General features: G+C 49.3%; 1 protein-coding gene across 1 annotated transcript in view; it reads right to left on the minus strand.

Moving 5' to 3' along the window:
• The window catches only part of LOC100274161 (transcription initiation factor TFIID subunit 5), a 31,138-nt gene extending 14,275 nt beyond the window's left edge, over window positions 1–16,863 (minus strand). The window contains 6 exon segments of the mRNA XM_008650810.4: window positions 8,963–8,992; window positions 8,994–9,020; window positions 14,934–15,031; window positions 15,131–15,222; window positions 15,560–15,640; window positions 16,607–16,863. Coding sequence (XP_008649032.1) covers window positions 8,963–8,992; window positions 8,994–9,020; window positions 14,934–15,031; window positions 15,131–15,222; window positions 15,560–15,640; window positions 16,607–16,740 — 462 coding nt within the window. The 5' untranslated portion in view covers window positions 16,741–16,863.
• Window positions 16,864–17,210: the final 347 nt, after the last annotated feature.

Consider the following 17,210-nt stretch of genomic DNA (forward strand, 5'->3'; position numbering starts at 1 on the left):
TTTCATCAATAGTCTCAAGGGTTCTTTTCGACTTCTCGTGTTTCCTATATGACGCCGCATACTCTGGAAACGCCTTCTCCAGGAAATCTTAGAAGAGATTCCCTGAACCCGTCCTGTGTGTTCAGGATTGCCTAGTGCTGCAGTTAGTATGTCATTCTCCCTCCGAGGCTCAAATTCGCCCTTCTTTCTCTTTTCTGCATATTCTTGATTTTTTGTCGAAACTTCGCCTACCAATTCTGGATGCAAAAGTTTGTCGTCCTCAGTCAAACCTGCCCGACCTAAGATCCAACGAATAGCTCACTTATCGATATTTTTTAATATTGGGTTCAAAGTGCCGTTAGCTATAGCTTCCTCGATTATCCTGTTCCACTGCACAACTTTATGGTGATATCCGGTTGACCCCAGGCGATGCGGGTGTTTGTTCATCTTCGCTCTTTGAGAATTAGTTTCACCCAGTTCTTTGACCTTCAGTTCGGTCTTCTGACGAACAAATTCCTCCCACTGAGCTTGAGTGATTTTCCCCCATTTTCTTGGGAGGAGAAACCTTATTCTTCTTAACAAAATCCTTATTCATCTCGGTCTTCCACCCACGAAACATCTTGGCCATAGCAGAGAGCATCGACTTCCTTACTGCAACCTCTGTGCCTTTTGGGACCTTGAATGACTCAGACAACTTAGCCCATAGTTTATTGCGGGTGTCTTCATCTAAATCCTTCCATTTCTGAAGTGTGATTGGCACTATATCTCTAACAGTAGACCCGCATGAATTTCGAAACTTTGTAACCACGTCAAGTGGTTCTTCAGGAAACCCTCTGCATTGAGTTTTGTTACGTACATAACTGCACCTTCTTTCATCTGATTGGGACCTCGTCGCCCTCGTTTCCGCTTATGTGAAACAGATGATTCAGGCATCGGAACATCCTCCGTGTTTCGTGTAGAACATGCATACTTTTTCTTCTCTTCATTTGAAATCTATATATTAAAACAATTAATGGCCTTCATATATGAACATTATTTTAGAATATAGTCGGCATATTTCTATTTACCTCTTCATCGTTGGGAATATAGTCGGCATCAAGCTCATCTGATGTTTTTTTTCTTCCTTGGAGATATAGGAGGAAAAGGATTGTCGTCAATAGAACTATCATCCCCGCTCCCTTCACCGGAGCTGTTCGTTGTCTGCCATTCAAGTTTGGTCGCGTCTTCATCAACTCTGTTAGACGCACCGGTGCAGAACACATCCATCCTACTAGGTACCTAGTGCACAGCTGGTTCCATCAATAAGGGGGTCGACCGAGGATATACTGTTAGTCTGATATACTGGTTCCATCAATAAGGGAACTTGGAGAAAAGGTGATTCAAAGTGGGGCTGCCAATGTGTCTGAATTTTCATATTATGAATAGGAGTTTAAATCTGAATTTCAGACAATTGTAGTTAAGAGTGTTTGATTGGCTGTGACTAGCTCCCTCTTGAAGTTTTGCTCTATAGCCATACTAAACACCTAGAATAGAGCTATTTTAGGAGAGGAGAGGAGAGCAACTTGGTAGCAGTAGTAGTAGAGCTATAGCAACATATATAATGTGAATCTCTAGGAAACTCCTTTTTCTTACACCAATCAATGAAGATATTCGGTCCTCATGTCGCATTATTTATACTGCAAAGAAGAGATCGCAGGATCATATAACTTGAACTCAACCCTTCAACAGTAGCGTATATGATGGTACTGAAATTGCCAGCTAATGCATAGTTTAATCATATCACACTCCATGTGACGGAAACAGATGGCACTTCTATACTGGCATTTTTTTTACTATGTTCTACAAAATAATGGGTTAATCGGAACATATGCATGTGTACTACCACTAATATTGATATTGCATAAGAAACAAAGTAAAAGCTGGACAAAGAAGGGCTACGCAGTGTACCCATATAGAACGTCCAAGTGGCGAAACAAAACTGTCATTACAAAAACAAGAAGACGAAGAATATGAAATATGAGATAACAAGATATCAATATGAGATAACAATATGAGATAACAAGATATCAAATATAAACTAAGATATCTACTATAAAGACCGTTATGCACTTGCGTAATTTGTAATATTGCTAAAAACAATATGAGATAACAAGATATCAAATATGCACGTTGATTCACTGTTTAAGCTAGTGACACAAGAAGACCAAGAATCACAGCAAAACGTCCAAAATATTCAGAGAAATATCTTCTGTAATTTGTAAACTAAGCTTTCATGTTGGAGCTAGTCTAAGGCTTTCGCCCGCCCCTCCATGACCGACTCTTCTGCCTCGACACATGGGCCACAAACAAGTGGAAGCCCATCCGACTCCTTCACAGCCCTAGCTATTCCGCACTCATCATACCATTTTTTTCAGAAAGCTAATGAAAAAGCTATACAACATAGATCTGAATACCATATCGATCTATTTGAGCAGATCCAAAAATTATGAGAAAATTTTTAATCCATCCACCTCTTTACTATCTCTACTTTGGTGGCTTTAATTTTGTTTTTTTTGTCTTTGCATATCTAGTGCTCCAGACTTTCTACTCCTTGGTATCTTATACCTCTTAAAAATAGAGTGGACGTCTCGAGAGAGTAAAGCGGCGTCACTGCTGGTGGTGTGTCTGTCAAAAAAGGCATTTAACAGGAAGGAGTACGAGAGATAGATGGGCAGAGGCATGTGATGAGGAGCATATATGAGCACAAATTATATACACGTACGTACGCATCATATGCGTACTGTAGTTTTTATTCAATCTGCAGATTAATCAGTACATATACGGGTACTAAGATTAAGTTGTTTGTGATCCAGCTTATGGACTTACCCTCGAAGACCCCAACTCTACGTAGTTATACTATGTCATGGGCATCATAGGGAGCGAGAGGCAACAGCCAGGCTGGGATAAGGCTAGAGAATAAGATTGAGATGAGCTGGGATAAGGCTAGAGAATAAGATTGAGATGAGAGAATTGTGGAGAGTTGGTTAGCAACAGATAAGTCCAAGAAAGTAGGAGTTAGTTGAGAGTTTGTAGGAGAAGTTGGTTAGCCATAGGACTATTTATAAGCCGCATGGCAGCAGGGAATAAAGCAAGCAAGATCATTATCAAACCAATCTCTCTCTCTTGCAATGACCCTCTCAAGTGCCTAGGGCTGCTACCCTAGAACCAAGCCTGCGGCAGAGGGGTATAACCTCGCCGGAGAAGATAGCTATCCCCATGGACCGAAGGTCCATGACATACTACCATTGCAGTTGCAGGCCCCCAGTACACTCCCTAAGATGCTTGACTACTGTTATGTGTGTATTCGGTTGTGCCCATTGGCTGTGAATTGTAGCTAAAGCGAAGTTACTAAGCCTAGAGTTTAGGATGTTGACAGTCTGATGCTCAACATGTCCATGGTTTCTTTTCAATTTAGTCGGCATAAAATGTATTGTTTGTAGCAATGTAGTATGTAGCTTGTTCCCAGTATTTAAGCTCTGGAACATGGAGAGAGGTAGAGATTCATTGTATGTAACTGTTGCTGGTGCATTGCAATTGCTATTCAACTTGTACTGTCAAACAATCTGAAACTCTATGGCCTCCTTGTACCCTGCCTTCGTATCAGCCTGGCGGCGACAAGGACGAACCTGAGAAAAGCAGCTCAGGGACGGCGGACGGCGGCGCTTGGGCTCGGAGACGGGGACGGGGACGGCGACGCTTGGGCTCGGGGACGGCGTGGCGCAGTATCAGCCTGGCGGCGCAACAAGCGTGTCGGTCCCGGGAGAGTTAGGGTTCCTGCTGGAACCAGCGAGACCTTTTATATTGTAGACAATCACAGGCGGTTTTTTAGAAAAACCGCTTGTGATATATAACATCACAAGCGCTTTTTATTTCGACCGTCTGTGATAGATTAACTTCACAAGCGGTCGGAATAAAAAAGCGCCTGTGATGTTATATATAGACCAGAATTGAAGAAAAACTTAGGAATTCTAAGATTTGGACTTGTAGTTGATCTAATTTAAAGATTCTTCATAAAGAGTTGTCTCACCTCAAGGTACCTATTGCTGCAATCTTGTTTCATTTTCATGCACATCATTTCGTTCATGATTTAGGGATTAAATTCAATTAATTAGGGATATTTTAAATATTTTTTGTAGTTCATTTGCTAGGTACCTCTCGATATGATCTTGTTTCACTTTCATGTACATTTATTTTTCATGTTTTAGGGATGAATTCAATTAATTAATGATTTTATTGATGTTAATCAATATAGGGATAGGTAATGGACCGAGGTTGGATGTACAATGTGCCAAGACCACATCCGTCGTACATTCAAAATTTGAGAAGCTTTATTGAAGCGGCCAACAAGCACGCGAATTTGCGAAAGAGTAAGGAGATATTATGTCCGTGCATCGATTGTGATAATAAGATAGCTTGGAGAGATACAGGAGTAATTCAATCACATCTGCTAAAAAGGGGTTTAAAAACAATTACACGATATGGTCAGAACATGGTGAGTTGGATCCGTGTGAAGTGCCTGGTAATGACGAGAGAGCTGTCGGAATTGAAGATAAGGTGGATGGTAAAGTGGATTCTGTGGATGCCAATAAAGATTTTAAAGAATTTGATTGCGAAGAGATGTTGCGCCATATGGAACCAGAAATGTTGAGTTCTATGGGATCACAGAAAGGGCTAACTAAAATGGAGGGACTGGAAAGTGCCTCAAAAGAAACTTTATATGATGAATCAAAGGGTTGTGACAAAGAGTTTACTACACTGCGTACAGTTCTAGAACTTATTAAGTTGAAGGCTAGCGCCGGATGGTCTGATACTAGCTTCACAGGTCTTTTGAATTTTCTGTCCCAATTACTACCAAAACCCAACAAACTACCAACAAGCACTTATAAAGCGAAGAAGCTTATATCTCTCATAGCTCTGTGTGTGCAAAAAATTCATGCATGTCTGAACCATTGTATTCTGTATCGTGGCAATTTTGAGAACGCAACAACATGCCCAGTTTGCAATGTTAGTCGATACAAGAAGAGCTACAATCAAGAGTGTGTAAAAAAATTCCAAAGAAAAATAAAAACGAGAAATCCACTATTGGACTTGAAAGTGACGATGACACTTTTGATGACATGGATGAGAAAAAAAAGTCAAAGATCCCAGCTTTGGTGATGTGGTATCTTCCAGTAATTGATCGCTTGAAACGTTTGTTCTCAAATCCTAGGGAGGTTGAGCTTATGTGTTGGCATGCTGAAAATCGCAAGCAGAATAACAAACAGATTCGACACCCTGTTGATGCATCACAATGGAAAATTTTCGATCTTATGTATACTGAGTTTGCCAAAGAAACCAGAAATGTAAGATTTGCTTTGGGTACAGACGGAATGAATCCATTTGGTGAAAAAAGAAGTGTACATAGCATAGCACCTGGCATGTGACTTTAACGATGTACAACCTTCCGTCATGGTTGTGTCACAAAAGAAAGTACATTATGTTGACTATTCTTATTCAAGGCCCGAAAGCAGCTGGTGTTGACATTGATGTGTTCCTGGAGCCTCTTATGGAAGATATGACAAAGTTGTGGAATGAACGAATGGTTGTGTAGTGTGCGTCGATGAAACTGCTTCCTTGTACCTTAAATCATCCAAGAAGTTGGTGTTCATGGGACACAGATGGTTATTGATGAAGCAGGATAAGTACCGAAAGATGAAAGAGGAATTTAACAATGAACTGGAAAGTGAAGGTGCACCAAAGCCTTATAGTGGGAAACTTGTTTTTGAAATTGTAAAGAACATTCATGTTGTATTCGGAAAGGGAAAAAACAAAGGAGAAAAGAGAAAGAGAACTAACCCTTCAACTTACACAATTTTCAAGAAGCAATCAATTTTTTTCAAGTACCTCCCATACTGGAAGGATATGGAAATTTGTCACAGCATTGATTTGATGCATGTAACAAAGAATGTTTTTGACAGCGTCATTGGAACCTTGCTGGGCATGCCGAGTAAGACAAAGGACGGCTTAAATCACGCAATGACATAGTAGATCTTCAAATCAGATCGGAACTTCATCCAGTGGATAGTGGCAAAGGGAAGCCTTACCTCCCCCCAGCTAGCTACAACTTGTCAGTTGAGGAGAGAACAAAGATTTGCAAATATTTGCGTGGGGTCAAAGTGCCCACAGGTTTCTCATCCAATATCAGCAAACTAGTCAGGATGAAGGACTTGTCTCTATTTGGCTACAACTCTCATGACTGCCATGTGATGATGACGGTGTTCCTCCCAATTGCGGTAAGAGCCCTCGAAACAGAGCATGTCAAAGTTGTCATCACACGCTTGTGTTACTTTTTCAATGCGATTTCACAAAAAGTAATAGCTTTAGAAGACTTGGACTATCTAAAGGCATACATCATCGAGACTATGTGCAAGCTTGAAATGTGTTTTCCTCCATCATTTTTTGATATGCAAGTACACCTAACCATACATCTTCTGGATCAGATAAAAATATTAGGGCCACTATATTTACATCATATGTTTCAGTTGGAGCGATACCTGGGAGTATTAAAAGGTTATGTGTGAAATCGCGCTCACCCAGAGGGTTCAATCATGGAGGGATACACTACAGAAGAAGTGATTGAGAGTTGTATAGATTACATCAGTGACGGAACAATGATAGGTGTGCCTGTACCCTAACATGAGAGTAAACTATATGGGAGAGGGAGAATGGGCAGGAAAACTTTTCGCATTGAGGATTACAAGCTAGTACATTGTGCTCATGGTAGTGTACTACAACATCTCGCGATAGCCGAGCCTTACATAGAGGAACACCTGGATGAGCTTCGTAAAGAAAATCAGAACCGCACAGAGGACTGGATCATGAAGGAGCACAAACATCGTTTCAGCGAATAGTTAATGGACAAAAACATCCCATTCGGAGACTCTTTGGAAGAGAAAACAATGAAGAATTTGGCTTCTGGCCATCGTGTTTTGTGACATCATGGCAAGCATATGACATCAATGGGTACACATTCTACACTAAATCAAAAGACATGAAAAGTGTTGCACAAAATAGCGGTGTTCGTATCGATGCTTTTGACCTACAGGGACAGAAGACCACATATTTTGGATTCATAGAGGAAATATGGGAACTTGATTATGGCCCAAGCATGAAAATACCCTTATTTAAGTGCCAATGGGTACAACATCCCGTGGGGGTGACAGTGGATAACTACGGACTCACACTGTTAGATTTAAAGAAAGTAGAATATAAAGATGACCCGTGGGTTCTCGTCGAATGTGTTGCACAAGTGTTCTATGTACTCGATCCAGCAGATGAGAAGATGCATGTAGTTATTTCTGGAAAGCAAAAAATTGTTGGAGTTAAGAATGTGGGAGACGGAAATGAGAAATACAATAAGTATGAAGAGATGTTCGTCTTTAACGGTCCAGAGAGAATCAAGCGTGTGGAAAAGAAAATTGATAAGAACTTAAAGCCATACATGCGGAAAAAATGGTAGTTCATGAAAAATTGTATGAATCAAATTGTATTTATTAGCATGTATGATCGACTATGCATTGTGGTTGCCAATTAATTTAAAATCTCGCTAGTTATCTATGTGTGCTATTAAAATTCATTTAAATTGTGTTTGCATATTTTAGTTAAAAATTAAAATATTAATATGGTAATCAAATCACAATCGCAGGCAGTTTTTTCATTACGGACCGTTTGTGAAACGAATCGAGCACCATAAGCGGTCCGAAACAAAAACCGCTTGTGATACTAATACATCACAGGCGGACCGAATAGCCTGGGACATCCCAGGCGGTTTTCTATCCGAACCGCATGTGATGTAAAAAGCCAACCGCTTGTATAGCGCCAAATTGTACTAGTGATGTGTTCTCCGTGACGTCGCTTCCTCCATGGGCTCCCAGGCTCACGCCACAGCCGACGGCATCTCCGTGGTTGTGGTCATCTCCACATACCACCCGCATGCACACTATCTCTGGCGAGATCTCTAGAGCCACGTTGTCCGCTCCAAAGCAGGCATTCTCCTCGGTCTTGGCCACAAACGTCTACCACACCGGCACTGCCTTCTACACATCTTCCATCGTTGTCACGGTTGTCTTCATCCAGCAACTGACTGCTTAAATGTGCTTCATCACCTTCAATATTGCTCAGCCACAGTTCCAAGCAGGCCTAGAGCTCGAGGACAAGCTGTCATGGAGGGGTGTAGCAGTGTTATGGCAAGTGGAGCCAGCCCAGGGGGGCATATGGTATTGTATCACGTGAACAGTATTACAAATTGCATTAGATTATATATAGATTGATTTGGTTTGTTAGGAAAGAGTTAAGCTAGATTAATTCTTCACATATTTGCTCAGGAGTCAAGTCAGCCCATCCCTATAAAAGAGACAGTCAAGTACCAATTAGAGGCAAGCAGAAATAGATCTAAGAAGCAACTCAGAGTCTCCAGATGGACAGCGAGTTAGCAGATCTATCTGTTCTTGTATCCCGTTCCAGAATCATTCTACCACATCATCTTTGGTATCAGAACCAGCCTAGAGAACCCACATGATACAGTACCATGTGGGCCCCATGGGCCAGCCCCACTTGCCATAACAGACCAATAAATACAATCGGAATAACACTTCCACCTTCAATACAATATCTGTCAGCGTCAGATTAAGCAACAGAAACAGAACATAAGTTGTCTGTCCCCTGTGACTACACTTAGCAATATGTAAAACCCAGGTACGCCATGACAAAAGCATTACACCACTTCTTTTACACGACAAGTATTTTATCTCCATAAAGTGATCGATATAAGCAAAGAGCATGGGTGACATAACAAGCACAAGTAAAAAGGATAGTTTAAAAAAAGAAGGGACTTTTTTCTTGAAAGCACAGGAGAACTGCGCGATAATATATTAAAGAAAAAAGAAGGGACTAGTAATGCAGTTACCTCGCATAATTTAATTTTAAATTTATTTTTTCCTAAAAGATCGAGCCAGTTCCGTTTCCTGAAAAATATGGCATGCAGAAGTTAACTGCACAGTTCTATAATGCTAAAAAAGTATTGTCAATTATATAAAACATGGTGTTATACTACCCGTCTAGGGTTTGGGGCCTTCCCCATGTAATTACCGTCTCACCCTCGTTGTAATGGGCCAGGCCCAATTACTCAAGTCTATTAATACCACACTCAACCCTGTTTAGGGTTATGGGTTCACATTCCAATATGGTATCACAGAGCTAGGTTTAGTTTTTCCCACCCTTCTCCCTCCCAGCCGTCGGCCCCCAGCCGCCGGCCTCCCGCCGCCGGCACTCCCTCCAGCCCAGGCCGACGCCGCGACCCCAAGCACCCCGCCCCTGCTCATCCGGTCGCGCACCCAGGCGCCCTGTCGAGCCGCCCGACCTGGTCGCGCCGCCCCGCGCCCGACTCGCCTCCCCGACGCCCATGCGGCCCGCGACCGAGCAGCGCCCAGCACCCCGCGCGAAGCCAGGCGCCCGCGACCCGCCCAGGCCGCCGCGCCGCCAGCCGATCCGGCGCCCTGACGCCGCCCCAGCCAGCCGCGACACCCGACGCGACCGCGCCAGGACACAGCCGCCAGGCCGACCGCGGCCGAGCCTCACCCCGCGCGAAGCCAGGCACGCCACCGACCCGACGCCCCCTGCTGCGTCGTCGCCCCGATGGACGCGTCCACCGCCGCCACCACTGCGGCCATGCTGGCCGCCATGGGCACCACCACTGCCACCACCGGCCCTGGCACGCACCTCCCCATCGCCCCTGCTGCAGTCAGCAGCGAGCTCGCCCATGGGGGGGCCCTACATCGCCGGCCTCGGGACGCTCCACGCCGCTCCCCCGCTGCCCCTGCGCCGCGGCTCCCCGTCGGGCTTTCCCGCCCTCGCTTCACCCACCTGGAGCCACACCGTCGCGCCCTCCGCACTCCCCAACACCGACTCCCCGCTCGTCGGCACCCTCGCTACGATCCAGGCCGCAGTGATGGCCTCGCGGGAGCGCGAGCGCGCCGCCTCCCTCGCCTTGGAGAGAGAGCGTGCCCTGGGCGCCGCTCTGACCACCCAGATGGCCACCACGCAGCGCCTCCTCGGCTGCCCGCCGCTCGCCCATGCGGAACCCCCGGTGACCCAGAGGACCCCCTCGCCTCTGACCTCGACGCCGACCTCATCGCTGCTCTCCACGCTCAAGCCGCAGGACTGCACAACATCCGGGCCCTCGTGTCCGTGGTGTTGGATCCGGCGTCTTCCCACTACCCCCGTTAGCGAGGACTCAGCTATGGCGGTTCATCCTCGACGATCACGTCCTCGTCGACCACGACGCTCCACCGCCTCGCTCCTGGTGCCTCATGGACAGCGTTGTCCTCTCGTGGCTCCACGGCACCATCACCGTTGAGCTACAGGACATCATCCGCGATCAGGCGGACACTGCGCGCCAGGCGTGGCTCGCTCTCGAGGACCAGTTCCTCGGGAATCGGGGTGCGCGGGCGCTCCACCTCGACGCCCAGTTCCACCTGTTCTCTCAGGGGGACCTCTCCGTGGGAGAGTACTGCCGCCAGATGAAGGGCCTGGCAGACTCTCTCCGCGACCTCGGCGAGCCAGTCGCCGATCGTACCTTGGTGCTGAACCTCCTGCGCGGCCTCAGCCCCCGCTACGGCCACCTGAAGGCTCTCATCAAGAGGAGTGTGCCCTTCCCCACCTTCCACGCCGTGCGAAACGAGCTTCTCCTCGAGGAGCTCACCATGGCGAATGAGGCGCCCACTCCAGCCTCGGCTCTCTACAGCGCTCCTACCAGCGGTCAGCCGTCTTCGAGGGGGCCAGGCCACCCGTCCTCCGTCGACCGGGGCTCCTACCCGCCCTCCACCCGCCGTCCCGACAGCCCCTCGTTCGGCTTCCACGACCGACGGAGGTCGTCACTCCCGCAAGGGCGACCGTGGGGGTGGCGGACCCTCTCGTGGTGGTCCCTCCGGCCGGGGTGGCGGCCACGCGTGGTCGTCCTTCTACAACCCCTGGAGCGGGACCATCGCCATGTGGCCGGGCCAGGCACCGAGTGCATCCCGCCCCCCGGCGCCGGCCCTCCTGACTGCACCTCACTACGGCATGCCCCCGACGCCTCCCTACGGTGTGCCCGTCGTGCCCCAGGCTCCGCCCGCGCTCCTGCCCCCGGGGACCCCCACCTCAACGACTAGGTCCCCGCCGGCTGGCGGTTGGGACAACGCCTCCCTCGCTGCTGCTTTCAGCACCATGCCGATGACCCCTCCCTCCTCCGACTGGGTGATCGACTCTGGTGCCTCATACCACACCACTCCCACTGCAGGCACGCTCTCTCGCTCTCATCCCCCCTTTCCTCTCACCCATCCTCGATCGTCGTTGGAAACGGTTCCACTCTGCCAGTCACCACAGTAGGTGCCTCGGTTCTCCCTGGGCCATTTTACCTCAATGATGTTCTCGTAGCTCCCCACATCACTCACAATCTTCTTTCTGTCCGTCGATTCACCACTGACAACTCTTGTTCCATTGAGTTTGACCCCTCTGGTTTTTCTGTGAAGGATCTGGCCACCAGGACCCCTCTCGCCCGCTGTGACAGCTCGGGAACACTCTACACACTCTAGCCCTCCACCGCCTCCTCCACCACTTGGCATCGTCGTCTCGGCCATCCTGGACCCGACGTCATGACCAAGATTACCAGTAGTCTAGATCCTTCATGTAGTAGGGGACATTTTGAGGGTCTCTGTCATGCTTGTCAGTTAGGCCGACATACTCGTCTCCCATTTACTACTTCTTCTCGAGCTGAGCAGGCTTTTGACCTGGTTCACTGTGATCTTTGGACCTCCCCTGTACTCAGTCTCTCTGGTTATAAATACTATTTGGTGATTTTGGATGACTTTTCCCATTTCTCTGGACTTTCCCGCTTCGGTTGAAGTCTGGCACATTCCCCACCCTCACACACTTCTTCGCCTGGGTATCCACCCAGTTTCGTCGCCCAGTCCGTGCTCTGCAGTGTGACAATGGTCGCGAGTTCGACAACAACACCTCCCGGTCTTTCTTCCTCACTCATGGCGTCCAGTTGCGTATCTCGTGCCCCTACACCTCTGCTCAGAACGGCAGGGCCGAACGCATGATCCGCACCACCACCAATATGCTCTGCTGTCTTCTATTCCAGGCGTCTCTCCCTGCCAGCTACAGGGAAGAGGCCCTGCACACAGCCACCCACCTCCTCAACCGTCTTCCCTCGAAGGCGGTGAGCCACCCTACCCCTCACTTCGCCCTATACGGCACAGCCCCTTCCTATGACCACCTTCGTGTGTTCGATTGTGCCTGCTACCCTAACACTTCCGCTAACGCTCCTCATAAGCTTTCTCCTCGTTCCACCCACTGCCTATTCCTTGGCTACTCCCCTGACCACAAAGGGTACCAATGTCTGGACCTCACCTCCCACCGCATCATCATCTCTCGTCATGTCGTCTTCGACGAAGATGTGTTTCCCCTTGCTGGCTCCACCCCACCCACCGATCTTGACTCCCTCCTCGAGTCCGATCCGGTCCCCCCCCCACCACCGGTGCCCCGCCTTGCGCCGTTACCTACACCTCGTGCGGCCACGACGCCTCCGCTCGCGCCCATTTCCGCGCCACGCGCGGCCCCGACGACCCTGCCTGCGCCACGTGCGGCCACGTCGATCATGCTTGCGCCACGCGCGACACCGTCGACCATGCCTGCGCCACGCGCGGCCCCGTCGATCCTGCCTGCGCCACGCGCGGCCCCGTCGATCCTGCCTGCGCCACGCGCGGTCCCGTCGATCCTGCCTGCGCCACGCGCGGCCACGTCGACCCCGCCTGCGCCACGCGCGGCCCCGTCGACCCCGGCTCGCTTCGCCAACCCCGCACTCGTCTACCACCGCCGCGGCCACGCCACTACCTCGGCGCCCCCCGACTCGGGCCAGTCGACGAGTGCGGCCCGCTTCGCCGACCCCGCCGTCGTCTATCACCGCCGCGAGCCGGCCATACCCGCCGCTCTCGACGTTCCGGCGGTTCGCTCCGAGTCGTCCGTATACCACCCGGTCGCCATCCACCGCGACCTCGGGCACGTCCACCCTATGGTGACTCAGCGCGCCGCTGGCGTTCTTCGCCCCGTCGACCGGCTGATCCTGGCAGCTGCTACGTCCAGCACTCCACCCGACGGTTCCCCGGTGCCCTCCTCCGTTCGCACTGCCCTCGCCGACCCACATTGGCGTCGTGCTATGAAGGAGTACGCGGCCCTCTTGGCCAACCACACCTGGGACCTGGTGCCGCGTCCACCAGGTACCAACGTGGTCACCGGCAAGTGGCTATTTCGCCACAAGCTGACCTCGGACGGCTCCCTCGACCACTACAAGGCCCGTTGGGTCCTTCGGGGCTTCACCCAGCGCCCCGGAGTGGACTACGACGAGACCTTCAGCCCCGTCGTCAAGTTCGCCACTGTTCGCGTCGTCCTCTCCCTCGGCCTCTCCCGCGACTGGGCGATCCATCAGCTCGATGTCAAGAATGCCTTCCTCCATGGCACTCTAACGGAGACTGTCTACTGCAGCCAGCCCACCGGCTTCGTCGACGCTGACCGTCCGAATCTGGTCTGCCGGCTGAATCGATCCCTATACGGCCTCAAGCAGGCGCCGCAAGATGGTACAGTCGCTTCGCCTCCTACCTGGCCTCCATCGGCTTCATCGAGGCCAAGTCGGACACGTCCCTGTTCATCTACCGGCGCGGCGACGACACCATCTACCTCCTACTCTACGTCGACGACATTGTGCTCACGGCATCCACCGCTGACCTTCTACACCGCACGATCGTCGCCCTTCAGCGGGAGTTCGCGATGAAGAACCTGGGCCCCTCCACCACTTCCTCGACATCACCGCCGAGCGCTGGCCTCAGGGTCTCTTCCTCCACCAGCGCCAGTACGCCATCGACATTCTGGAGCGGGCTGGCATGTCTGGCTGCAAGCCCTGCTCCACGCCTGTCGACACTCAAGCGAAGCTCTCTGAGGACGACGGGCCTCCGGTCGCCGACGCGACGTCATACCGGAGCCTGACCGGCGCGCTCCAGTACCTCACTTTCTCCAGGCCCGACATCGCATACGCCGTCCAGCAGGTGTGCCTGCATATGCACACTCCGCGGGAGCCCTATCTCACTGCGCTCAAGCGGATTCTGTGCTACCTCCGCGGCTCCCTCGACTACGGCCTCCTACTCCGCCCATCCCCGACGTCGGAGCTCGTGGTCTACACCGACGCTGACTGGGCTGGCTATCCCGACACGCGCCGGTCCACCTCCGGTTACGCCGTGTTCCTGGGCGCCAACCTCGTCTCTTGGGCCGCCAAACGGCAGCCCGTCGTCTCTCGCTCCAGCGCTGAGGCCGAGTGTCGTGGCCAACGGCGTGGTAGAGGCCTCCTGGCTGCGCCAGCTCCTCCACGAGCTCCACAGTCCCCTACAGCGCGCCACCCTCGTCTACTGCGACAACGTCAGCGCGGTCTACCTCTCCACGAACCCCGTGCAGCATCAGCGCACGAATCACGTAGAGATCGACCTGCACTTCGTCTGCGAGCGTGTCGCTGCCGGTGACGTTTGGGTTCTCAGCGTCCCCACCACACTGCAATTCGCCGACATCTTCACCAAGGGGTTACCGTCGAGTGTATTTTTAGACTTTCGATCCAGTCTCAACAACTGTACAGGATAGAGTTGTGACTGCGGGGGGGTAGACTACCCGTCTAGGGTTTGGGGCCTTCCCCATGTAATTACCGTCTCACCCTCGTTGTAATGGGCCAGACCCAATTACTCAAGTCTATTAATACCACACCCAACCCTGTTTAGGGTTATGGGTTCACAATTCACATTCCAATACATGGGTCCATTCACAACATAATGGCACAATGTAGTGCAGAGCTAAATAACCTCCAAGTGTGAAGGAGAGAGGATGCCTTCCAGCTTCTGAAGATCCCTTGAATGCATCACCTTATGAGCTTCCCGAAATGTATGGAAAAATGACCGAGCTGTGCCAGATAGTATAAAAAATGCTCTGAATAAGCTAAAGCAAATAACAAAAACACAGGAAGTCTATCAAATCAAAACATATCCAAAATAACAAATACCATTGTGCATATGTCCCTCTGCCACTAGATCCATGAAGCAATGGATAAAAACTGGGTAAAGGACGCGAAGTAATTCATGCTACAAAAAATATCTGAATTAAGAAATATGAATTATATTGCCAAGTTTAAGAACAGAATGGAGCGTAAGACTGTAAGTTAAAAAATCAGATCACAACATAAAATAGTTTGCCTGCCACAACCAAACGCCCTTTTGAAAAACTAGAATTACATAAGTTGTCAAGTGCAAAATCATGCTTATATGACAGATATGGGATTCATAAAAGGAGAGGAGGTCTGCCAAGTAAATTTGTGCCATAGAACACAGAGGATTCATAAAATGCATCACTTGAAGGTAACAGTTAGAAATAGTTTGAAGGCGTGATATGCTTTGGCTGAATATTAAGTACAATTTATCTACAAGCAGTGCACTTATATTGATCAAGAGAACTATACGCCCATGCTATTAATCTGCTGTATCCCTCATGGTATCTTGCTGGATTATTGTCAGACCTGTTATTGAAGAATATAATCAATCAACGGATGTGTATGGTAAGATTGTAAGTGAAAATATAGCCACTTCAGAATCTGTGTATATTATGGCATTTCGAAGGGAGAGTGAAAGACAATGACAAAACAACTGAACTTCGATTATTATAATATCAATAAAGCACCACTGAACCAACAAAGCCGATTGCTTCACCAATCATCACATGCAAGCATCCAGAAAACACTGTTTTCCAAATGATCACAAAAATTTCAGGCAGAAAAACATTGAATTTGCTGTTACCTGTCCCTTCCCTTCACGATATAGTGTTAACATCTAAGCAACATGTAGCTCATTTCTTCCTCTCCAAAGAACAGATATCCGATACATGTGGAAACAACCTAAGACAGCAAACTATGGCACTTACTGCTAAAGGAAAATTAGCAGTATCTTTTTTGCCTCAAACACGCAGGAGAACTACATGGCATTGTATCAGGATTCAGGAGATAGAATAAAATGGTACGATGGCAACACAGCCCACACACTCTTCCTCAAAATAACTGTGTAGCTAAAGTTATTCATTTTTTCAGAACAAACTTATTGCAATATTCAAATAGTAATACAATTTTAATCAGGGTTGCTACCGTAACGGGCCTGAACAATGGCATGTAACTGGCAGCTGGCAGCAATGTAAAACATGGATCTTCATGAAAACTGAATTGGCATAACTTTATACCCTTCAATCCGCAACATGAGTACCTAATTGACTATCTAAGCCAACGGTCCACATCCAAGCAACCAAATTAGTAAAATCGACAGCCAAGGCGAGAGCACGCAGACAGAGGTTCAGACACCGAGCAGCCAAATAAAACGCACCAGTTCGACTTCACACGAGGCCACTAGATTTCCTGGTACCAGAGAAGCTACCGTCACTGGCCAGGGCGAGAGCTGCAGCCCAATGTAGGCCAGGGAAGCGGGACGGGCAAACCTACCGGGTAAGCGCGACGTCGGAGGTGGAGAGGCGACTGCGCTCCTCGTGGAGCGCGAGCTCGGTGAGGCGGAACCCCTTGCGGTGCAGGTACTGCTGCACCTTCTTCTCCATCTCCTCGTCCTCTATTGCCGCCATGGGGAGCCCACCCGGGCACCAGGCAAGCCCTATGGTTTAGGGCTTGGATTCGGCAAGAGAGGGAGACGAAGAGCCGGGGAGCGAAAGACCCGAAAGGCCGAGACGACGGAACGGAACGGAGAGAGAGAGAGACCCCGAGAGAGACAAAGACAAGTGGTTTTTGGGCTTCTTGTTCCTATGGGCCCGTTACCCGTTGTCCCCGCGATTGATGGGCTTCGCACTGACTGACGTGTCGAAAAAGCTAAATGGGCCGGCGATTAGTTTGGGCTATTCTTGCGGCACAAATGATTGGTGGGTGTCCGCCGGCTGAGCAGCAGTGAGCCTGTTTGGATCCTTCAAGCCCGCTAGCTCTAACTCTAACCCAAACTAGCTCTAGCCCTCTATGTATTTGGATCCAAGAGCTAGTTTACAATAAACCTTTCCTTATCCAGATTTAGTGTGTTAAACTCTTGTGTGGCTTCTCCCACACA

Source organism: Zea mays, chromosome 6 (assembly GCF_902167145.1).
Source record: "Zea mays cultivar B73 chromosome 6, Zm-B73-REFERENCE-NAM-5.0, whole genome shotgun sequence".
Lineage (NCBI taxonomy): Eukaryota > Viridiplantae > Streptophyta > Magnoliopsida > Poales > Poaceae > Zea > Zea mays.